The sequence below is a fragment of the Anas platyrhynchos genome, chromosome 2 (genome assembly GCF_047663525.1).
Source record: "Anas platyrhynchos isolate ZD024472 breed Pekin duck chromosome 2, IASCAAS_PekinDuck_T2T, whole genome shotgun sequence".
Classification (NCBI taxonomy): Eukaryota; Metazoa; Chordata; class Aves; order Anseriformes; family Anatidae; genus Anas; species Anas platyrhynchos.
The window spans coordinates 113,982,616-114,006,966 of NC_092588.1; the positions used below are offsets into that span (position 1 = coordinate 113,982,616).

General features: G+C 51.3%; 1 protein-coding gene across 1 annotated transcript; it reads left to right on the plus strand.

Annotated features, from left to right (window-relative positions):
- Nucleotides 1–625: 625 nt before the first annotated feature.
- LIMD1 (LIM domain containing 1) lies at nt 626–24,280 on the plus strand. Its single transcript, XM_021270315.4, has 8 exons — nt 626–2,117; nt 7,713–7,814; nt 15,798–15,865; nt 17,082–17,144; nt 18,547–18,677; nt 19,801–19,852; nt 20,538–20,606; nt 21,529–24,280. Exons 1-8 carry the CDS (start codon nt 977–979, stop codon nt 21,664–21,666), a joined length of 1,764 nt encoding a protein of 587 aa, XP_021125990.4. The 5' UTR covers nt 626–976; the 3' UTR covers nt 21,667–24,280.
- Nucleotides 24,281–24,351: the final 71 nt, after the last annotated feature.

The following is a 24,351-nucleotide window of genomic DNA, read 5'->3' on the forward strand; positions in this document are numbered from 1 at the left end:
GCAAACTATTTCCCTGGCAGCCCAGGGCTCTGCTTTATCGCTGCTGGAGGCGGCCGAGTGCTCCGGGGGATGCGGTGTGGTGCCCTCCTCGCCTCATCCACACAGCGTTGGCCTCCGGGGCCAGCTCATCCCTCTCTAAAAAGACACATTTTTGTAGTGTGAGAGTTTCACAGTGGCGTGGTTTGGCTCTGTGGGCACGCCACCTGTCCTGGGCTGTGTGCAGGCGTTCGGTGCTTGAAGCTGTGTCGGTGCCTGTGACTTTCGCGAGGTCTTTGCACAAACCCGCTGCTGCCTGCCTGGTGTGGCCGCCCGCTCCCCGCACCGCCCTCAGCGTGTGTTTGTCACCGCTCCCCTGTTAAAATTGCTCAGATGCCTTTGTGAGCCACGTGAACCCTCAGCTCCGCTACCGGGAGATGGGGACGAGGAGGCTCAGGGGGATCTCAGCAGCCTGCAAACACTTGAAGGGAGGCGCAGAGGACGGAGCCAGGCTCTTGTGCACGGTGCCCAGTGCTAGGACAAGAGGCAGCGGGCACAGGAGGTGAGGGACGGGGCTCTCCCTCCTCACAGCCCCCAGCCTTCCTCCCCTCCTCCTCCTCCTCCTCCTCCTCCCGCCGCCGGCAGCGCCCCCCTCGGTCCCGCTGCGGGCTGCAGCTCCTCGGGGCCGCCCCCCGGCTCCGCCCCGGCCCCCGCCTCCGTCCCCGCCGCCTGGGACGGGCCGGCAGCGGCGGGAGGGACCGGCAGGGACCGGCAGGGACCGGGAGGCAGCGGGGGCACAGCCCCGGCCCCGCCGCCACACGCAGCCCCCAGCCCCCGGCCCCCAGCCCCCGGCCCCGCCGTGCTGCGGTGCCTCCCCCCCCGGCGGCAGCTCCGCGGGCAGAGGGGGAAAAAAAGAAAAAAAAAAAGAAGAAAAAGGAAAAAAAAAGAAAAGAAAGGGAAGAAAAAAAAATCAACCACCAAACTTCTTCTGCCGGGCAAGATGGACAAGTACGACGACCTGGGCCTGGAGGCCAGCAAGTTCATCGAGGACCTCAACATGTACGAGGCCTCCAAGGACGGGCTCTTTCGGGTGGACAGAGCGGCCGGCAACAACCCCGAGTTCGAGGAGACCCGCCGGGTCTTCGCCACCAAGATGGCCAAGATCCACCTCCAGCAGCAGCAGCAGCAGCAGCAGGAGGAGATGCTGCTGGCAGCCGCCTCGCTCAACGGCGGGGCCGGCTCGGGCACCCCACAGCCACGGCCCGGCATGCCGGCACCCCGCGGTGCCCAGCCGGGGGGCAGCGGCGGTGCCAAGCCGCCCTTGGCCTCCGCCACCGGCCCCCAGCCCCAAATGGTGGCTGAGGGTCCTGGCTGCAGCCGGCCGGGCGCCTGCAGGGCTTTCCCCGCACCCTCTGCGGGGGATGGCAGCGCCCCGGCGGGGCGGCGGGGCTGGGAAGCGGAGCCCCGCGGAGACCCCCAGGAGAACGGGGGCGAGGGCCGGCGGGGCGGCTGGGGCCGGGAGCCGAAGCCAGCCGGGCAGAGGTCCTCGTCCTTCTCGCACGTGCGCAGCGCCCCGGCACCCTCGGCTGGGCATGAGGACGGCGTCCCGGTGGCCGTGCCCCAGCACCGCTCCTCCTCGTTTTCGGCTCCCCTGGCGCAGCCCACTGCGGGGTTTTCAGCCCTTACCGAGCCCTGCGGTCCAAGGGCTGGCGTGGATGGGCCGGCTGCGGACGGCGGCCAGCTGTGGTACCAGGGCGGCCAGCGGGCCTTTCCAGCCAGCTCCGCTCCCGGCGTGGACTACCAGCAAGCTGGCGCCCACCCTGGCCCCGCCAGCCACTTCGTGGCCCACGGCCACAACCACCGGGCCAACGGCGGCCCCGAGCTGGGCTCCTCGCACCCGGCAGCGGCGCACGGGCCATTGACTTCTGACGCACCGAAGCCGCCTTTCAAGGAGAGCATGGGCGGCCTCCATCCCGACGGTGGGCACCAGGAGGGCTCCGGCGCGGCCAAGGTCAAGCTGCCCTGCCAGACCCTCCTTCCGCAGCAGGAGCCGGGGCCGTCCGCGGCGGAGCTGAAGCTGGAGGCGCTCACCCAGCGCCTGGAGCAGGAGATGGATGCGCGGCCCAAGGCCGACTACTTCGGTAAGTGCCGCTGCGGAAGGACGTCACCCATGGGTCGGTGTCACCGTGCTTCCTCAGCGGGTGTCCTCGCGGCGTTCACGCCTTCGGGGTTGTGTTTCACAGGTGCTGCTCGGGGGTTGTGCTTTTTCTGTTGTTCCCATTCTTTTTTTATGTGATCGTTACTTATCACAGGTACTGGAAGCTCTTCTTCCTACGCTGCTTTTTTCTTAATCCTTAATTTTTAAGCACAGGTAGGGAAGCAGCTTTGGGGAGGACAGTGCTGAGCATGAACTGGAGCAGTGGCTTGTGGTGTGTCTATCCCAGGAGGTGCTTTTCTTCACAACATTCACGATTCTCCATGTGCTCAAATCACGCTTGGATGGAAAGGTAGCCTCCTGAAGAGTGGGACGGCATCACACCTGCGTGATCTGCAGGACTGGGGGAGGCAGCTGAGCCCAAAGGAGGCTCTTTGCTCAGTGGTGCTCGCCCCAAAAGATCCCCAGGTGTGGCTGCACAGAGAGGCTGCGGTGGCCCTGGGCTGTGCGACCTGCGAGGGAGCTGCAGCCAGAGTGGGATTTGCAGGAGCTGGCTGTGCGCGTCTGTGGGATCTCATGGAGAGAAGGTGCTTGGGGCTGGGAAGGTCGGTGGCTTCCCGAAGTCACCAGGATTTCCCGTGCCCCCAAGTGTCAGTCCCTGTCGGCTCTCCAACCAATTCATTGGATCACAGGTGTTTTGGAAAAGCAGGCGACTTGCAGACCGAGATGTCGGGTCCACAGGTAGTGCAGCCCACCGCCAGAGGTGCTTTGCAGTGGGAAGAGCCCGCTTACACCCAGGGATATCAGCACGAGCATAGAAACGTACTACCAAACCGATGTAGTACCACAGGACAGCAAAAAGGAGAAGAACAGCGCTTCCTTTCTTCCTTTCTCCCTGCTGCTCTTTGTGATTTAGCAGCAGAGGGGTGAGTCCAGCCCTTTGTCTCTAGGAACAGGAGACTTGGTGTTGCTTTGGCTGGAACCACCGAGAGCACTGCAGCTCATGTAACGAGTGATAGGAGCAGCTCTAGTTTGTGTTTCCCTCACCGCTTTCGGTCCACGGACACAAAAGCAGAAGCAGGAACAGATTAGAGGCTCTAGCCCGGTGTAAAGGAACCGTGTGCGGCTCGGGCAGCGAGCAGGGTGGCTCGGCGGAGCTCTGCGCGTGCAGGAGCCGCGGTACGCGTGGGCTTGGCGCCGAGCTTCGTGGACATAGCTGAAGGGACCGCAAAGTGTTTAGTTGCAAATTGCATAATAAAATGTGTTTCTTGGCATCGAGTGCTGGTCCTCGCCTGCAGAGGGCTTTTGCTGCGATTGTTTGTCTTAATATTCGAGATGGAGCGTGCCGCTTGGCTGAGCTCGGGACCCTACCTCAGGAGTGCCGAGCGCTGCTGGAGAGGAGCTGATCGAGAGCTTGGGCTGGGAGAGAAACCCTGTGGGAGACGGGGTGCAAAAATGGGGAGGTTTGCTGGTTGCCAGCAAAGCAGCTGGGTTGTACCTACTGCACAACCTGCGTGGAAAGGAGGTGAGAAAGCAGGCGGGTGTAATTGGAGGCTGGATTTATTTTTACATTTGTGTGGCGAAATAGGTGGTAGCGCCAGGGGAAGGCTTTTATCTCGCAGGAAACTTGTAGTGAGGGAGGGAGTAGTACCGCTGGCAACATGGCGGGTCCTGCTGGTGACCCCGCTGAGGCCTGGGGAGGGGAAGGAGCGCAGCTGCCCGCTTCCCAGCAAGGTGTTTGGATGTGTTCCTGGTGCATGGTGCGTGAAAGAGGAGAAAGGCAGGAGCGTGAGGGTGAGAAATGAGAAGATGAGAGCCTGGCAGAGGAGGAAGTAGAGCTTTGTGGAGCCTCTCTTGTTTCAGCAAACCCTGGGGTTCAGAGCAGTTCCACGGTCTGCAGGCACAGAGGGATGCTCGTGGAGGTGCAAGGTGCAGCACCGTGGTTTTACCAGGGTTTATCTCCTAAAGCTAGGTGGAGATCTCGATCTCACAGACCATCTACAGTTACCAAGAGCGTTTCTAAGCAATGCTCACAAATGGCTTTCTGACTAGACATATCTGTGAGGTGTTAAGTTCCAACTTCCTTCCTTCTGCCGAGCTGATGTGCTGCAGGTATTTTCGGAGGGCCCAGGTGTCTCATTCTGCAGAATACCGGGACGCTTCCCAGCAGAACGGCAGAGAAGACCTGATGAAGCCAGCAGGTTTCTTTTCCCCTCCGCAGAAGCAAAGCTGTCACCCAGTCTTTGAAACCCTGTGGAGACCTGGACCCCCAGCGAGTATGGATGGGTATAATCAGCCTGAAAGCCGCTGGCACTCTTTCGAAGTCTTACGCATGGTGAAATTTGCATTTTATCACTGCAGGAAGCACAGGTCATTGAACTCTGAGGCCGTCCACACCTGCAGGCTTCACCGAACACTGCTGACAGCAGTGCCCCGGCGTGTGTCACAGGCCACAAGGATAACTTCAGGGCTGCGGAGAGGAGTTTCAGGTTAAAACGAGCCTTTTCCCAAGGTTTGATTTATAGCAGCATCGTTACCACTGGGCACTGGTGGGCACGTTCCTCCCTGCCTGCTGCTGGGAGAACAGCACGACCCACGGCTGTGGCGAAGAGGAGGAGGAGGAGGCAGGAGGAGGGGAGTCGTGGTGCGGCAAGGAAGGCTGGAAGGATCTCAGCGCATGGATTGGTGTGTGTGCAGGTCACCGAGCTCACCTCGCAGCGAGGAACCGAGCAGGTGAGTGTCTGCCTGGGATGCCCCTCTTCAGAGGGGTGGGTGCACAGGACTCCAGATCTCCTTGAAGTCAGCATCTGGGACAGGTGATAGCAACATACCAAGGTCTGTGGGAAGGCCACGTCCCCGTCACACTGAACGTGGAACTGACTGGGTGAGGTGAGCCACAGGGAGCTGGCATCGGGGGTAAAAGCAGCAGAACCGAGGGCATCGTGATGGATGTGGCCTGGTGGACTCCTTTTCAGTGGATGGTCTCTGAAAAGTGCGTGTGTGCCTCAAGGAATTGGTTCTTACAGAACAAATCTGGGGGTGGGAAACACTGAATGGCTTCGTGAGCGCCCTCCTCCCTGTTGGAGCGTGAGGTGGGAGCAAGGTGAGAGAGAAGCTGGTTTGGAGCCCGAGGGCAGCCGGGCGCGTTTCTGGATTAGCTGCGTGCATGCCTGGGCAGACAGGAAAGATGATACTGGAGGTGTTTACATGCGGGCTCGGAGGCTTCTCCCAAATGCAGGAGGGTGTCCTTCAGCACGAATCCAGCCTCCTGGGAGCAGGGGTGGAGAGCTTGCCAAACCAGGGGGAATTTAACTGCGAAAGTAAACAAACAGCTGCCTCTGATGGAGAAGAATCCGACTGGCGAGGGAAAGGTGTAAGCGAAAGGAGTGGGATGGACTTGCTCTTCTGAGCCATTCCTGGATGTGATGTGCTAACCCGGGGCTGATGCACCAGGACGTTCATTCTCCTGTCGCTCCCACTGACGCAGCACACCGTCACATTTGGCCCTCCGGACTTCACCAGCATTTCTAGGAAAACCTGACCAGGAACACATGTAGGAAAGCTTGGCTGTCCTGGACGCTGCTGAGAAGAGGGGGATAAAACCAACCCTGCGGCATTCTCGGTGTGCAGACCGACGACGCCTGGCACAAGGAAATAAATCACAGCCACCCGTCGCAGGAAATGCTGCCATTCACCATTCCTTGCTGTGAGTTTTTAGCAAGGTCAGGATGCAATAACAACACTCCTGGCCTGCTGGGCCTGGCAGGTTGGCAGCTGACTGTGGGTGGTGGCGATGCCACCCAGCGTGGGGATGCAGGGACACAGCCCCCCCTGGCCTGTCCGCGGTCCCTGCTGCGCCCCAAGGCTCCCCCATCGCCTGACGCCGCGTGACGCGGCGGGGAACAGAGGTTTCTTTGTTGCCCCGGGGCCGAGCTGCCCGACCAGCAGAAATTGGACTGCAGTCAGCAGCTCGCATCCCTCGCCCTTCCCAGCTCCGGCTGCCATTCTGCCGGGGCGCTCGAGTGTGAATTCACCAGCGCTGCACGCCCGCGGTTCCTCAGGCTCAGCGTCCTCTGGCTGCAGGAAAGAAAAAAAACAAACATGATGCCCTAATAACGCCGAACGAGGCCTGATGGTTTTTGTAGGCAAAAATTGCCCTATGCCAAGAAAACCACGCGGAGCTGCTGTAGTCGGTCGGAGAAGGGCAGGGGTGTGCCGTGACCTGCCGTGCTCCTCCAAGCTGGAGCTGGAGGAACGGGGCCGTCCCGGCAGCAGGGAGCGAGCTGTGGCGGCAGAAAGAAGCCAAGGGGACAAAGTACTAAGAATCGCCTCTTTTCCCCCAAAGGATGTTGCTAAAATTACAGCAGAGCATTGTACTTGGAAGGCTGGCTTCTGTGATTCCAGTCACTACCGGGGTGTAATCGGCTTTTAGGAAGTAGCAGGTACAAGTGGAAGTGTAACAAACTCCACGCAGCCTTGCCACGGTGCCATGATTCAGCTGTCAGCCTTGCCGTGGGACATCTATAAATATTTATAGTGTGGCTGGTTATTACACAGCGGGGCAATTAATTTAACGTGATGTATTTTTCGCAGGTGGCATCACCGCCTTGTTTTACAGCCCCTTCCATCCCTTGCCTTTATCTCCCCCTGTCAGGGGGGGATTTGGGGAGCTAGCCCTTCGCTTTTGTGCTGGGCGACTGCACGTTTGGGACAGAGCACAGGCATGTGAAAAGCCAAATTTTTCTTATTTTGTCTCTTCTTATTATTATTTTTTGTAATGTCAGTGTGGTTCAGTTCATCTTTCATTCCCCATCCCATTTGTTTTCTCAAAATGCTGGTTTCAATAAATAACTGAGATAAATCTGCATGGCCCAAGAAGAACCAGCCAGTTTTACAGACGTGGTGCCCACGTGTGTGTGTCGGGGGCCTGCAGCCAAGCCGGGCTTTCAGCTCAGATCCCATTTGGACAAAGCCGAGCAACTCCTCACTCCCTGCAGCCTCCCTGGGGGTTTTGTCGCTGTGTGCTCGGGCTGTGGGCACAGCAGGGCTGGGAGCAGCTCGAGTGACAGCGGTGCGGTGCACAAAGCCCATCTGGGAGCAGTAAGTGTCTCCTCTTCAGCAAATGTGAGCGATTGCAGAGGCTTCTGGAGCGTTTTGATCCCTGTACGTGCGAGCTGGTGGCCGCAGCTCTCTGCTACAGGCAGAGCTGGCTAACCAAAGCGGGGCTGCCAGCACGGGGAGTCACTTTCCAGCGCTTTCCTGCCTGCCTTGGTTCCCTGCCCAGCTCTGACCGGCCCTTTCCAATGACTCCGGAGCTTGCGGTACCCCAAAGCAGTGAGGCTCTGCTAACCACAGCGTGACTAAGGATCTCCAGCAGGATGAGGTCCCGGAGGGGGAGTCCCACCCTCGGGGCCGCTGCGGAGCAGAGCGAGGGCTTTGTGCCATGCTCTGCAGTTTGCTTTTTGCAGAAGGCCTTCGCCCTGCAGGCTGGATGGTCACAGCGGCCTCCATTAGCAGCATTCCCTGGGGTACGGGCACCCAAACCCTGCTTCTGACCTCTCTTGTCCTCCGTCTCTTGCAGGAACCTGCGTGAAGTGCAGCAAAGGGGTGTACGGAGCAAACCAGGCTTGCCAGGCCATGGGGAACCTCTACCACGACGGCTGCTTCACCTGCGGGGCCTGCAGTAAGTAACCCCGCGCCCGGCGCCCGCTGGAGCTCTGCCCTCTGACAAATTCCTCTGTCTCAACGTTTTTCTGGTTTAAGGGGAAAAAAAAAACAAAAAAACAAAGGAGGATGCGGTTGTTCACTTGTCTGCCAGCTGGAGGCTGCCGCAGCTGTGTGTCTTTGTGGTGCTGCTGCCTGTTTGTTGAAGAGCTTCTCACAAGGCACGTAGGAAAGATCCTGGGGATTGGGCCTGCCTTCTGCTTTCTGCTGGGGGGAGGTCGTTTTGTGAGGCCGTGGTTTTTCTGTTTTGTTATGCCTAGCCCCGGAGCTGGTAGCGTATTTTTAGGGATGCAGCTACATCTGCGGTGGCAGCAAAAATAATCCTAATCCATCTGGTGCTTTTGCGTGCGTCGCTTTGGTTTTCCAAGAGGAACTTTTACAGTTTTTGTTTGTTTTGTTTGTGGTGCATTTAGAATTGTAAACTCATCAGGGCTGTAAAGACTAGTGTTTTATTTGGAGCTGTAAAGTGGGAATAAATGCATGTGCTTTTTAATAGCAGCTGAACCTTGAGCTCCGCTGGACCCCAGCTGCCCGGTACCTCACCTAGATTTGCAGCGGAGCACTGGCTGAAGACAGGAAAACTGAAAAGAAAGAGGGGTGTTTGCACAGGATGGCAGCTTCCTAAAGGCTCAGAAGCCTTCAGCTTGCTCTTTTGTCCTCTCTTCTAATTGGAAATCTTCTGCGGAGAGGATCCCTGGCTGCAGCTGGGCTTTGCTTCAGGGACCTTTCTCCCTCCCCATCCAGGCAGCCTCCGAACTGCCCTTCCCTGCAGTGCTCCCGTTAAAAATAATCCAGCAGCAGGTTCAAGCTGTCTTAAATTTCTAAAATTACAGCTGTGCAACTGGTGCTTCGAAAATACACTGCAGAAAACACAGTACAGCCCTGCGAGAGAAAAGTCCTGTGTGTGACCAGTGGTCAGAGGGAGCCCTTGTACACATCCTTTCAGGCAGCAGTGGTTGTCCGCCACGGGGGCTGGACAGAAATATTTTTCTCATGTGAACGTTGTGGAACAAAAAACCTTCTTCATTAATGTCCGAAACCCAGAGAGAAGCAGACTTGAGAAATCCACCAGGTTGCTCAGCAGACGCGCGCTGTGCCTTCAGGGATGTGTTCGCTTCTTTCCTTCCCAGCCCAGCCCCCGGCAGGCAAACAATAACAAAAAGGCCCATAGTATGCAGATCAAGGAAATGACTTCTCCCCTTCCCTCCCTGCTCCCGGGCGATTTGCTGGTAAAAGAGAAGAGGAAATGTACTTCAAATGCTCCACGGTTCTGCGAGCGCTGTTCTCCTCTTTCCGGCCTCAGCGCTCGCTGCCGCCCGGCAGTGCTCAGTCCCCGTGCTCACTTGTTGCTTGGGCGGCTGCACTCGCTGGCCAGCATCTCCTGCCAGTCTTCCCAGCGACATCTGAGTGGAGAGAAAGGCTCTGTGCTGCCTGCAGTAAATGCTGTTGATGTGTTTCAGCTGTGGCACCAGCCTGCTTCTCCTCCCAGTAACCTCTAAGTGGGTGACTCTTGGTGAGTCTGGCTTAACACGCTTTCCCAGGGGCATTTCTGCAAAAATGGGGGCACATGGCTCCATCCATGAGCATCACCGAGAGTATAACGTGACCCTTTTTCTCAAGCTGAGGTGATTTCCACCGTGGACAAAGCGCCTGAGGGTCTGTCCCCAGCACGCGCCCCTTTGCAGGCGTCCTGTGGTCCGCACCACGCTACCGCCGGGGTAAATATGTTGGGATTTGTTTTAACTGCCAGAAAAATACATGTTTGTCTGGACAGCATCGCCTGTCTAGCTGCAAAGCACGTCTCGAGCAGCGTGTGTGGAAACTCTGCTTTCTATCTGAAAAGTAAGTGTGGAGGCTGTGCTTTTTTAAGGTCAAGCGAAGTTCATCTTGGACAGCATCCAGAGCACACTGTCTTTGAGAAGTCAAGGTTGCTCGTGATTTCAGCCCTAAAATCTGTGCACTGGTAGAACGCTGAATATCTCCCCCCCAATAAATAGCACAAAATTACCTATTAAGGTAAAGCATATTGTCCTCCAGATATTTATATCTGCTGTCTTGCTGTTTTCATTTTAGTAAGGATTTCTAATTTTGTTCGTGCTTGGATTCGTGTCCAAATGGTGCGCTGGGTTCCCAGATACAGAAAGCTGAGAGGGTCTGAAGGGCTGGAGGGGGGGCTGGTACCTCGCGGTGCCGAATTCCCTGCACCCCCTGTGTCCCGACAGCCTGTGTTCAGAGATAAATGGCTGGGGAGAGCAATTGGTGGAGCAGAGCTGTGCATTCGTTACAGGGTTCAGTTGTCGGGAAAAAAATGTTCTGTATTATCTGAGCCACTGGCATGTAATGCAGAAAATTTGGCTTAGAGGTCAAAACAACAGATTTGGAGCGATTGCTTTGGCATAAATGTCTCGTTTATCTTGTTGTTTGTTACAGGGCAGACACACAAACAGGGGAGCTTTCTGGAGAGGGGAGAGAAGGAGGAAAAAATGCCGGCTCTCTTTGCCGCCCCAGCAATAAATAATTGCTGCCTTACACAAAGGCTGTGAAAGTAGGCTCAAAAAAAGTCCTCGAAAGTCCTACAGCTGTTTGCTGCGAGCTTCAGGTGTCTGCTTGCAGCTTGTTTTTTTCTCTGCTTGTTAGACAAACCTTTTTTCTTATCAAATGGTTGGTTACACATTAACCTCTCACGTCTCTGTGTAATCACTAGCCTACGCCTCCTTAGAACACCAAAACCCAGAGGTATTTCCAGCTGTTGAGATCTATTATTTAACCAGTGCGGGTCAGTATCTGGCCTTACAAATGATATGGATTTAATTAGATAGCATCCTTTAACCTGGTGTTTTAGCATTTCCCTCTAGGACTCGGGCAGGCTTATCCCTGCCTGGAAAACAGACCTCCAGCCCTGCTGCCAGCATGCTCGAGAGCACATGGGTTTTGTGCTCGCGCCGCTTGGTCCTCGGGGGAAACCTGAAAGCTAAAAAAGTGCAAGGGAAGTGTCAGAGATGACTACGAAGGAAATCAGTAGGCGAGGACGGAAGTCAGGAAGAAAGAACTGATTGCAAGGTGGTGTGACAGCAACCTGCAGCAGCAGGACCCACGCGAGGCCCAGATTGTGACCCCTGGGTACAAAGAGGTGGAAATCTGGCACCTTGGCCAGCTTACAGGAGGTGACCTTTGACATGTCTCCATGACTTTTTTTTTTGTAATCTCAGATTAATGCTGATGTCTGTGTAAGGGTAACAGGCGGCTGTCCCAGTGGCAGTCTGAAATAGCACGAGCTGGCTGTCTCCTGCTACCCCATGGGGATCTTTTTAAAATCTATTTCACAATGTAGTTGTGTGTAAAGGTATCAAGGGTCATTTACTAAACGAGGTAGCTAAGGTATCGGGCAGTTTAACTGCGAGCGTAGCCCTCTGCTTGAGCTAATTAGTCATGCTGGAGCGATTATAACACACAACTACTTAGAGCTATGCTGCTCTTGGTATCTTTGGGCTCATTACCTTGTGTAAGCATGCCCTGTACTGGTGTATAATTCCTGGAACAACCAGGCCATGGTTTTTATTGGGACCAGTAAATAATGCTACAAGCACGTGCAGCCTAATCCCAGGCAGATGGGCAGACAGCCTTGTCTAGGGGGTTCCCCCTCAGCACATGTATACATACGCTTCTTTTGATGAGAAACATGGGGGCAGCTTCCATGGAAGGGCGACGCTTCTCTCCTGTTCCTCTCCTGGCCTGGTCACAGGGCAATACCCCTTTCATGTCTGAGCTGAAGGGTTTCGGCGTGGTGCAGGCATCCTCAGTAGATATCCCTGCTGAAGAGGTACATGTCCAGCTCACACCTGGCAGAAGCAGTCAGGGCTTTATGAGTAAGCCTGGTGGTTTGTCTCAGGTGCAGGTGTTTTGATGGCTGCGGGTCTGAAATTGTAAGGACAAAATGAGGAAAAAGAGCTGAATTCTTTTAATGGTCTATATTCCTAATCTTTCTGGCGCTTTTGTTTTTAAAGTGATTTTAAAAATACTGCTTTTTGTTAAGAAGAGGCATGAGATTAATTGTGCTGTGAAGATGTAGATGCAGTTGAACAAGGTGCTGGATACCTCATCCAGGCTCCCTTTTCCCGTGGAAGGTTGGACCTATTGACCTTTCAAGGTCCCTTCTAACCCAGGCTGCTCTATGATTTTAAGAGGTCCTGGCTGCATCTCACAGGGGACACTGCTCAGGAGGCAGGGGCTGCCCCAGCTCCCTCTTCCTCGCCGTGTTCGAGCATTTTGGTGATGATGGGATGGGAGGACAGCTCTGAGCACCGCCTGGTTTGGTGCATTTTGGTGAGCACAGCCGCTGTTCCCAGGGCAGAGAGCGACCGATACTGGGGCAGGGAGTCTGAGATGATAACGCTGCTTGTCCCAGGGTGAGTGTACCGGTCTGGGAGCTGCTGGGTTTGCCACTAGCAGTGAAGAGGTGTTGCTCAGTTACACGGCTTGCTGTGGTTTTGCAGAGTTTCCCTTTGAAGAGCCATTTCTGCCTTCACCTGCGGTTGCTTTGCCGTTGGTGGCGGCTAACCTGCTGCTGCATGTGCCAGCACATGCTTTTGGCTTTCAGGCCTCAGATTTCTTTTCTCTGAGTTTTGTTTTTACTATCTCAAGTGTTTTCTGATAGCATGGAGGGTGTTTTGCAATTTTACAATCCAGCTGATGTAGCCGAGAGACTGGTCGTAGTGGGGCTGCTGTTTCGGTGCAGTTTCTTCTAAGAGAGATCGCGTCCTGCCCACAGTTTCACCAAGCCTTTCATCTGAACTGGGTTATCTGCCTGTTGATCTCAGCTGAGCAGACCTCATCTGGAGTATGTGCAGGCCTGAGTAACCCTTTCTCACAGCCCCAGTTTCAGAGTGGACAGGAAATACTGACGTTTGTGTCAGATTCGCTGCTGCGTCTGTCTCTAATGGTGGCCAGCCGAAATGGCCAGAAATTAATGAGAGCTCTCTGGTGCTCTGCCTGGTTTGCCACACACGGCAGGACGCCATCCTGTGTGTCACCAAAGTCACTACACACACAAGGCCCCCAAAAAAGCACGTGCCAGCTGGGGACCTGTGGATCTTGTGCTCGGTGGGCAGCAGGGACTCCTGTGCTGGGTCTCTCCATGTGCCCACATGTACCTCATAGCTGTAGCACCGTGAGGGGGGCTGATTTTTGTAATGACGGAGGCTCAGGGCTGGCAGTGTGAAAAGGACCCGAGGAGCCAGTCTGGAGCGATTCCTGCCCAGCCCTGTGAAAATATCACAGGGATCTCCCAGATAAGAGAAGCAAGGTCTTTGGTGCGTCCCCACCGAGCCCTGGGATCTGGACAGGGCCCTGTACCCTCGTGCTTGTCATCAGCTGCTAAGTAAGCAGAGTTCATTTTAGCACGAAGGCACCGGTGACTAAGCTTGAAATATTCTGAAATTGGTGTTTAAATGACCGTGAGGCCATCCTGACGGCCCCACGGCGGGGTGGATCGGGCAGACGATGAGCACTATGTAAAAACGCACGGCCCAAACTTCCTGTCAGGGGAGGGGGTGTGAAATCGTGTAGCGATGAGTGAAGACAAAAGGATTGAAATGCCAGAGAATCATAACCATCTGATTTTTTTTCAGATGAGCTAGATTGAGGGTGAAGTGAAAGCAAAATGCAGGCGGGAGCTGGCAATTCAAGACATGTGTTAGAGCAGCTGATCCTGAAAGCGGCAGGCCATGCATTAACACTCCTGGGTTTACCGAAGGACGTTGTCTCTGCAGTCACTGTGATGCATATTTGAAGTGATGCATATTTAAACAAAGTAATCATCAATCTGTGGTTCTGTAGAAGCCGCTTCAGTTCCTGATACTTCCTCTCAGTGAAATGACACAGCCTGTGCTGGAGCACGGCCTGCGCCAAGCCCTGCAGGCCCACGTCAGGAGTGTCCCTGGTGAGAGGGACGTTTTTCGTGTCAGGCACTGTCCCATGCACGTTCATGTTGCCAGAGGAGCCTGGGGACATTGGACATTGCTGTGCAGTGCTCACTTTTTTGGCAAATTTCCTTTTTTTTGGCAAATTTCCTTTCAGCTTTCTGCCAGGGGCTTAAAGAAAAGATAGTTGTGGAGAGGAGAGGAGCTAAAAATAAGTCAAAATGTTCACCTGGTCCCTGAAGAAACTAATTATATCATCCTTCCCTTCTCTCCTCAAAGTGCTCTTGGTGTTAGCACATCTTCTTCATGGGCCTACATAAAACCGACAGCCAAATATAAAGGAGTTTTTAAAGAGGTTCATTTCTTTGCTGGATTAGCGTACAGCAGGAGCCGGCGCACCGGCTGTGGTGGCGTCCCTGAAGGTCTGTTGCCATCAGTCTGCACCTGCTAATGTCACGGGGTTAAAAATATACCGGCTGCAGAAAGCCCGGTAAAGGCTTTTTTGTCACCGTGGAGGAATGGCAAGGTGGCAGCGATCCCAGCTTCACCCCCTCTGCTGGGACGGGCACCGCTCCTGCACCAGCCAGGGCTGTTCAAAGCAGTGTCCACGTTGTGTGGCTCCACACATGTTTTTTCCTCACCACTGCCAGTTTGGCTTTAAGGAGACGTTGCATACAGGTAGAAGGGCACCTGGGAAAATCAGCAGAGCCCACGCTACCACATGCTTTAAAACCAAAGCGAAGCATTTCTCTTTCTCTTTTCTAAACCGAGCGCTGTGGTTTAGCGGGGCTGCATTTCAGACATCTCTCACCTCTGAGTAACACAGTGGTCTCCAGCAGAGATTAGTAGGAAACGATGAGTGTGCCAGAGAGGCATGTTTAGGGCCCCTGTGGCATCCAGCAGGCGCCCCGCTGGGCTCAGTGGAAAGCTTTTGGGCTGTGCTGGAGCCTCCCATGTCCCGCGTAGCACCGCAAGTTGTTTCCCAGCCTGAGAGTGCCCTCTGGCGTAGCCAGCAAACAGCAAAGAGTTTAGTTTGCTGAAGTGGCTTCACTTGGCACCCTCCTCTTCTTAATCCTTTGCAGACAGTGTGATTATTTATCAAACAGGGGTGTGCCAGAAAGCACCGAGAGGTGAGCTCCAGACCTGGTGTTTTCTACATTTATAGACAACCATCCGATGATGGTATTTTTAATGATTTTTGCCACATGCAGCATATCAAGTGGGACCTGTCTGGGCCCCAGTGGCTTGGCTCCTTCTGCAGGTGCCTTGCAAGTCCCTGTCACCAGCCCTGCCCCCAGGTCCTGCCTCTGGGCATGTACCTGGGGACCCTTGGCCGAGCAGAACAAGTGGAGCTGCTCCAGCGTTGGTCTGCGTGTCAAACCCCTGCCCCAACAGGGGAAGGGGGCTGCTAAGAGGCAGAAGCAGCATTTTACAAAGAAGCAAAGCCTAGCCTTTTTTCTGCAGGTCCCCCTTTAGGAGAGCAGCAGCGTGAGCAGCGTTGCCATAGTTATGTGGAACCGAATGCAGACTGAATGCGAGGCGTAAACACTAAAGCTGTAGTAAATACAAATCCTGCCCATATGTGGAGTCCTTTCTTGGAAAACATCATCATGTCTCCATTAGGATATTTTTTTTAAAAAAAAATGCTTTTTTTTTATGTATGTTTGAACATTCAGACTTTAGTTGGCAGCTTCAGTAATGAACTGGTAGAGAGGGGAGAGAAGCGTGTTCGTGTTGTGAACCTCCCTCCTCCTGCCTGGAGCTCAGGGCTGCTGTTGGGATCCAGCGACCAGGGCTTGCCAGAGGCTGCCAGTGAAGGGAAAAGCGGGGTCAGTGGGGCTGGAGGCCAGCAGGACCTGTGTTGGAAGCGGATGCTCTTCTCCAGCTCGTGGCTGCCCTGCTCTCGATCATTGCCCTTCGCTGCTGATCATTTCCCTGTTACCGCTGTTCAGCACATGGTTTTTGCTCATGTTTTTTACCTGCTCTCTGCTGACTTTTCTCCCTGTGTTATTTTTTTTCCTTAGGTCGAAAGCTGAGAGGAAAAGCCTTTTATTTTGTCAATGGAAAGGTGTTCTGCGAAGAAGATTTCCTGGTAAGCACACAGCTGATCCTTGTGCTCCCACAGAGCTGTCGCATCTCGGCCTCCATGGGAGATGCGCAGCCTCTCTCCCTGGCAGCTTTGCCTGCATTTCACACAGCTCTAGTGGCCACAGTTTCAGGGTTCAGAGCCCACTGTGATGTCTCCTTCGAGGTGTGCTTCTGTTGCCATTCCTGGAGATAAGAGATAGATGAATGGCTACAGAAGAATGAACGAACGAGGGCATTTCCTTTTCCAGTGAACTGCTTTTCTTGGGCATCTTATGGTTATCTTTGCCCTCTGTGAGTTTTGTCTGAGTGTATCTGAGCGTGAAGCAACTCCATGGTCGTCTCCTTCACTGGTAGAGATAAGCATCACGACCCTGATGCTACAGAAAATGCAAAAAGCTGTAAGCCCCCCATGCCCTCATAGATTAAGACTTCACTGAGACTTGAAAAAGTCATATTTGCCTACTTACTGGAGAAGATTCCTATCAAAGAGAAACAGATTAGTCTTCTTTGCTCTCACCAGAATATTTTACATAGGCTGAAAATGGAAAAATTGGTTAAATGCATCTGAAGTGTTCCATGTTTCCACCATTTAGACAGGACTGAAACCTTAGGTAGATGACGTGTTGTGCCTGAGGTGTGTGCTCTGTGCATGACAGTCAGTTCCTTGCCATTAGATCATAGCAAGGGCAGCAAAAAAAATAGATATTCAGGGCAAAACATGATTGTAAGCAAGATCTGGGACAACACCACTGACCTCAGACAATCTTCAGTAGGCGTAGAGCAGTGTAAACAAAGGTAGAATTTGGCAGCTGTTGTGATATGAATATGTGGTAAATACAGGTAAGTTCCTGGATTGTAGACTCACGTGGTCAGATAAGGAAGTAAGCCTTATGAATAAGTACCTTATTTGCATGTATGGTATTTACTTATATACTAAATTAACCTTAAATTTAGGACTTGAAAGTTACAGGAACTTGTAGTTCTTCTGAACACTGGATGTCTCATGTCTATAGAATATTCTCCATGACCCCATCATCGGTTTCAAATACTAAAAAAACAAAACAAACAAACAAAAAAACAGTGGAGGGTTTAGTTTGTGTAAGGAGTGCAAAAAGTGGCCAAGCAAATAATGCCAAAAGCTTAATAGCGCCAAATCATGCTGTTGCTTATGCTCTACTAGCCTTGTGAAATGTTAAGCCAATTCTTTTTTGTCCTTGCAGTATTCTGGTTTCCAGCAGTCAGCTGACAGGTGTTTCATTTGTGGCCATTTGATAATGGACATGGTAAGTGATAATTGCTTTAGGAAAAAAAAATCCCACAGCGTTTTAGAAGAATGCATCAAAAGCAAAACATTTTCATATCTGGTACTGTTGTTATCATCTGCTAGTCTGCCTAGCGTGAGATTGGTAGCAGAAAGAAAATCCACTAAGCCTTTTGTTGTTTTTTTTTTTTTTGCAAGGATATGAAGCTTGCACCCTGCTGTGTGTGGTACAGAGACTGTGCTCATCCTGTTTTCAGTGCAAGTTGAAAAGTGGAGCCTTCAGCTCTTTCATCCCTTTTTGGGCTTCCCTGGACAGTGTTTGTGTAATCCTGGGCAAAAGGGCAGTGGCTCTGCAGTGTTCCCTTGCTGTGAGGCGCCGAGCCTGTTTTTCCTAGAGTCAAGCTGTGGGTTCCCATGTACTGTGAGGATGAATCTGCTGCCTTGTCGCAGCTTTGTGTGTGTGCTGGAAGGCACAGGGCCGACATTATTGGGGAGCCGGTTTGACCCAGAGTGTGTGAACCAATTCACATCCATCCAGGTCCTTGAAAAGTGTTCAGTAGATGTGTGGACACCCTGATGAAGCAGGAGTTTCTCCTTAGCTTCTGACATGTTACCATCCATTCAGGATTTGCACAGAGGGGATGACATCTCAAGGGGTCAGCTAACTTTCAACCAGCACCAGGCACTATTTGGTTGTGGGTGATTTGGAGGGGGGAAAAGCTCATGATCACGGTGCCGGTGGTGTAAAACTATGGCTGTGGGAAAGAAATGAGGACTTTCTAGGTGATTAGTTCACAGCACTCCTCCCAAGGTTTTCTAATGCTTGTTGTTAATTATCTTTGCTTGCCCACTTACACTGAAAAGCATTAACATTGGAAAAGTTGTTTTATATAAAGGTGAATTTCAGCTGTTGAGTTCAACACAGTTTCCATAATGTATGTTAAGTAGAAGGCCAGACTAGTAAGTACAAAGCTCCTAGAAATCTAAAGTGTTATTAAAACCTAGCAGTAGTAATTGTTTCAGCCTCTCACTGAGAATGTAAAGAAATACTTCCTTTTGTTGGCCTGGTATGTATTGCTTTGTGATTATGCTAAGTATTCTCCACCGTTTGACTTCAGAAATTATTTTCTTCCCTTTAAGTCCTGTCACTTTTATCCTTTGTGATGCTAAATATCTTGTCTGAGATTCCGTAAATTATTTTCTTACCCATGGTAATAATTCAGCTCCCTGGAACCAGGCGATCTGTATTGATTCCAGCTGCCCTTTCTGTTCCTGTTAACTCATTTTTTAGAAGAGATGCCTGAAAAACGACACAGCCCTGCTGATGAGCACGCAGCATTGTCTGGTGCAAAGCTGTGAGTGTATTATTTTCACCTTTATTGCCTGTTCACACACTTTTTTTCTTGTCTCTTGGTTTATTGCAGATCCTGCAGGCTCTAGGGAAATCATATCATCCAGGTTGCTTCCGATGTGTGGTCTGCAATGAGTGTCTGGATGGTGTGCCGTTTACCGTAGACACTGAAAACAAAATCTACTGTGTCAGAGATTACCACAAGTAAGGACAAAATATACAGCAGTTATAATCCCATCAACAAGCTTTTAATTTATTTTTTCAGCTAATTAGGATTAGTGAAACAGATACAGGATTAGAAGCCAGGAGTTTGAGGGAGGGGGTAGATACTAGAAAGTTCTTGATGTCTCTCTTCTTGCCCTGCCACCAAATTCCCGTGTAACTTTGAGGAAGTCACTTACCCTCCGGGCTTCAGCTGCCCTTTCTACAAAGCAGAGAGAATGTTTAGTGGTCTCACGGGGTAAGTGTGAAATAGTGCTCATGAAGTGTTCAGTGATGAAAGGAATCAGTCTGCTCCGAAGGAAGGCTGAGAAATCAACGCGAGTTGCTTTTGTGTAGCTGCCGGGCTGAGTTTGGCTTTCAAAGAATGCTTTTAGACATCACCACTGAATGTGCAAAGGAAAACTTTTTATCCGGCTTTAAATTACACAACTGGTAAGTCCACTTAAAAATCACTTGTCACTTGGACTGTAAAATAGAAGAGCTGCCCTCCTGGCTGGTAGTTACAATATTAGAGCAGCATACATTTTGAGTGCCCGTTTGGTACTATCTTCTGCTCCATGCTCCTGTTTTGTGAGCAGACAGGCAGTAATTGTTGCTCGAGCAGTCCCTGGAATTGTTCTGTGTTGTGCTAAGATTAGAATCGCCTCCGTGTGTCACCATTGCTTTGAAATGACACACATTTCCCTGCAGTTTCATTTATTTACTGTACTACGTTGTGTTATAAGGCCTTGATGAACCTTGTCCCTTGTGTTGAACTGTCTCTTGATGTTTTCTCTGAGCTTTCCTGCCCCAGTGCAAGGCAGACAGTTCTCTTAATTTGTTTTTCTCTGGCCAGTCCTGCTCAGTTTCTTCTCATTCTCCCTTTCAGATCTCTTAATAACAGTCAAGAAATTTACAGGGTATTTTTTTTTTGGCCTGACTGAGCAATGTGTGCCAAGCATTATGAATAATCAATCCTAAAATTAATTTATGATCTTGGGATATAAAACATTCCTGTGGATAAATTGTTTACGGCTGTAGCTTTTTGTCTTATCACCAAGAACAAGCAGGTCTCACTTTTTATGTTGATGTATGACTTGCCTTCAATTTCTTGTTTCTCTTGCAGAGTTTTAGCTCCAAAGTGTGCAGCGTGTGGACTTCCCATTCTGCCCTCTGAGGTGAGAGCTTTTTATTTCTTATCCCCTCTGGGGAGGGAACGGGTCTTGCTCTTTTTCACAGTTGAGCCCATGTCAAAATGAGTGTTCCTGTGGATGGGGAGAGACAATTGCTTCCTCCAAAGCACAGCCTTTTGACCTAAGCTCATACACTGCCCTTGAAACGTGACCCTTCCTTTGCTTGATAACGCAGCTTATTCCCTCTGGGCCAGGCTGCTTTATTCATCTCCCGCCGAGATTATTCTGCTGTTAGTATCATGTGGGGATACCTTTCCTTCACATAAACACTGGTGGTGTTTGTGTACTCACTTTTATGTGACCCCTCTGGGACTATCTCCTGTTAATATTTAAGGAGATGGGTCTCTTCAAAAAACAAAGTAAAGTTCTGAGGAATGTGGTATACTGAAACTACCAAATCATCAGTGCGTGTTTTGGGGTAGCTCTGACTGGCAAACAGAGAGAATTCTACATTTGTGGTGTTACATTTTAGAGGATATCTGCAGTGAACCGATGATGAAGCTTTGGTGTAAAAATAACTGTAGGTGGCAGGATTTATTTGTGGTTTCCAGCCAGCAGCCAAAATGCATTTGTCCAACATTCATATTGTTGCAGGAACCAATCCACAGAGTGCACTTGTCTGATCCTCCTGTAATCCTCTGTAATTTCTCATTTGCTTGAATGCTTACAGGGGTCTGATGAAACCATTCGGGTTGTGTCCATGGACAAGGATTACCACGTGGAATGTTACCACTGTGAGGTAGGTCAGCAGCTTTCTAGGAGAATGGGTGCTGAATAGTGTTCGTAATTATTATTTTTTAAATGGAAGCAATCTCCTCCCTTCCAGTGACAGTATATGAGCAATTCAAACCTTGCTCTGTGTGATCCTTAATAGCAATGGCTAAGAAATGTCCAGCTTGAGGACCAAAGTCCCAATGGCGATTTCATTCGCCATCCATAAAGTTATGGGCAAAAAACTAATCGTCACTTTTAAACTTCGCATTTTATTTGTTAATGGAGGAAATGTGTTGAAGCAGTCAGGCTCTATTGCTGCTTTTCAGAAGCCTTGAGCGCCAGATCATGTTAGTGTATCTGATTCCCAAGTCAGATTGTTCAAAAACGCCGAGGTGATGACTGATCCTGTCTGGCGTATGTTACCTTCACTTACGAAAGAAAGGAATGTGTGGTCAGGGGTGAGGAGAGGATATGGCTGCCCAAAAAATCCCAAGAGACGTGAGCTGTTAAATATTCATGCAGGGCTTTCCGGAGAGCCTTCATCCTTACGTAATGTGAATTAAATGCATAGATGTCATCTGTCGTTGTGCTTGTAATGCAGTGGAAAGAAACCCCAACTCTGCAGGTCAGTTGTGCATTAGTCCGACAGCAATTAATCTAATGCAAAGTGGTGAATCCTACCTGAGAGGAAACAGGAGCACGTTTAAAATTTGTGGGGGCTCAACTCACCATGAGATAAAGCTTATGCAGTAAAACTACTTAGGACAGACTTGTAAAAGGCTGCCCAGATGCTTTCCTGCTCATGACAAATATTGAACGTATTAGGAAGGAGCTGCTGGCGAGGTATCTTCTGTCAGAGTCACATCATCCTCCTGCAAGCCAGACCCCAGCTGACACGGGGAGATCAACACATGCTCTAATTAAATGTGCATGACCTCTCTTTGCAGGACTGTGGGATGGAGTTGAACGACGAAGACGGGCATCGCTGTTACCCTCTAGATGAACATTTGCTCTGTCACTCCTGTCACCTGAAACACATAGAGAATGGCACAACCCCAGCAGCTGTGTACCAGCATCACTACTAGCCAGCGTGGCTGATATCTGGAAGCCCGGATGGACGGCTTGTTACGTGATCTCCCTCTCCCCACCCTCAGTTGATTTCCTGTGCATGTTTTTCTGCAATCGGCAGTTTTCCTGTAAAAGGATATGAGAGATTTTTGCTGGATTCTCAGAGCCTGTATGCGTGTGAGTTCCAGCTGTATCAAACTATGTCTACTTGACCAAGAATGTGGCATGTTATCTAAGCTGACTGGTCTACTCTTACGTGCCTTTTTGTGCTATCTGGAGATTCCTTTTGGCTCGTTTTGGAAGGCTCTTCAGAGAAAGCACAACTTGCTGTCATGCCTATGAACTCAGATCGTGCCGTGCACAATTAAAAAGCCAGAGGCTGGCTTGCCTGCCTCCAGGGAACGTTCCTGGGAAGTGTTTCCTGACAAGCACATTTCATCAGATTCCCTGAAGGACATCAAATTATTAATACCAGTTTTTAGACACTCTCTCTCTTAGTAATTCTTTAGGAAAAGAAAAGAACGGAGTCTGCACAAAATGGCACGCTCAGACCTTCCAGTGAATTCCCTGAACTCTGGTATCAAGTCTGGCTGTAAAAGCACCAACTCTCCAAGCACAACCCAGGCGTGCTGGCTAGCAGCTGGAGGTCAACATCCCATTTCGAACAGAACAAGAAGCTGGGAACAAGCTGGACCGAAATACCACAGTGACTTTAGACCTGGGCTGCTGCTTGCTTGTTGCTGCAATACACAGGGGGCAGTCTGCTGTGTCAGAGCCTGAACAGCAGATTATATTTGGAAAGGTTGGGATGCTGGAAGTGTAGACACCAGGGAAATCCATCTTCGTTCTTGCTTGTAGAGCTCACTGTGGAAAAAAGTTCTCCGTATACAAACATTTGCCTGAGGTTTTCACAGTTTGTCCCCACAGCTCAGCCCTAGCCTGGCCACTCCCTTCTGTGGTGTTTACCCAGCACAAAGCCATTTCATAATGGTGCTTATTTAGAGTTCTGGGAACAAACTCAAGATTGTTATGCAGGCTTTGTTATACAGGGATTTAGAGCCCAGCTCCACAACCTGTACTCAAATTCTTCCAGCCACTGGTATAAACAGATTTGCTCACATGAATAATACCGGCTTATCTGAGCAAGGGGCTGGAGAGTTGGGCCCTTATTTTCTCTTCTGTCGAGCAGGCAGAAAGGCAGATTGTTTCTCTTTGTGAATCCCCTCGCTTCATAGTCAAAGCAGACTGCTCCCCCGATGTGTGTTGCCTGTGTGACTGGTGTACCTGCAGTGCATGTTCTGTAGGTACGAGCGCTGAGCAGCCCCTCACGTCCAGGTACAGAGCTTTTGTTTAAGAAAAAGCTTTTCATTTAGAGTCTCAGATGCAGTTGGGAGCCTCAGCTGCCCTTGCCAACAAATACTATGTAGAAAACTAGTTAAATCCTCTTGTGTGCATGCTAGAAATGTAAATTCATTTCTGATGGATAGAGGACTGGATCGCAATGGTGAAGGTCTCTTTAGTGAGCTACAGTAAATTAGCTGAGCAGTGGCACTGAGACTCCAGAAATGAGCCCATCCTGAGAACCCGCAGTGGTTCGACCATACACCTTTTCCCGTAGCACAAATGTAGCTAGACGGATGCTTGAACTTCACACCACGTCGTCAGACTGTGTCATGCGCTCAGCGGGAGCAGTACCTCTAAATCTCAGAGCAGTACCTCTGATTCTGAAAGCAGCCCTTCAGGCCAGAAGGACCAAATGTGTCAGCTCCCTACAGCCTTAAACTGGGGCTCCAGGTGCTGGGTAGCAAAGGGATGGGGGCTGGCACAAACCATTATAACCAGTGCTGTGTCGGATGCAATGAAACACACGAGGGCAGGCTCCCCAGTGCCCCCATCCCAGCAGGCGACGTCCGTGGGTACGTATTGCTTGTCGCCTGCATCACGGCTCGGCCCAGGAGCGGTCCAAGGACGTGACGGTGATCTTGGGACTGCCTGAAGGTGCTGGGATGGGAAGTAACGCCAGCTGAACGTTCCTGGTGAATGATTCAGGTAGTCCTTGGCAGGCGGTTCCCCTCACTGAGCTCGATGTGCTGCACTGTCTCCGAGAGACCAGCGACTGCGTGGCTAACGCTCTTCGGTTTTGGAGCATCTGCTGATGCACATTTTCTGGCCTTCCTTTTGAGAAGATCTGAAAACACTAGCGGGACTGATTCTTTTCTCTTTAAGCAGCGGTTCAAACTGCTGTTTCACTCTTGCAGCCTTCCCCATACCCCTAAAATTAGCGGGAAATAAGGGGAGGGGGAGATAAGAACATTTTCCTTTGTGGAAAGCCTCAACCAGCCAGTTTGCTCCGAGCTACCTTGCAGGAGCCTCCTCTGAAGCAGTGGAAAGTTCAGCCTCTGCTTTCACACAGTGTCTTGTTACTCCTGTCAGCCACCCTGTACTCCTCAGCACCGGGGAAACGAAAGCTGTCCTACTTTCAATTTTGAGGTCCTGTATAAATTATTAAGTGTGAATGCTCTCCTTTTGTGTATTTACCAAGAGCTGGAAATGACAATGTGAAGTTGTTGAAAATCGAGTGTCTGAGTTGATGGTTTGGAAGCTAAAGCATATACCGCACTGCCTTGCTCACCTACGTGTTTTAATGTGTACCGCCTCGATCTGTGGGGATTTGAATTAATTTAAGCTCTGTGTTACTCCTG

Excerpts from the sequence above, each read along its gene's own strand:
- LIMD1 (XM_021270315.4), top strand. The coding sequence starts at position 977 with ATGGACAAGTACGACGACCTGGGCCTGGAGGCCAGCAAGTTCATCGAG. Across the intron at positions 2,118-7,712 it reads GCCCAAGGCCGACTACTTCG|GAACCTGCGTGAAGTGCAGC; the intron begins GTAAGTGCCGCT and ends CGTCTCTTGCAG. Across the intron at positions 17,145-18,546 it reads GCCATTTGATAATGGACATG|ATCCTGCAGGCTCTAGGGAA; the intron begins GTAAGTGATAAT and ends GGTTTATTGCAG.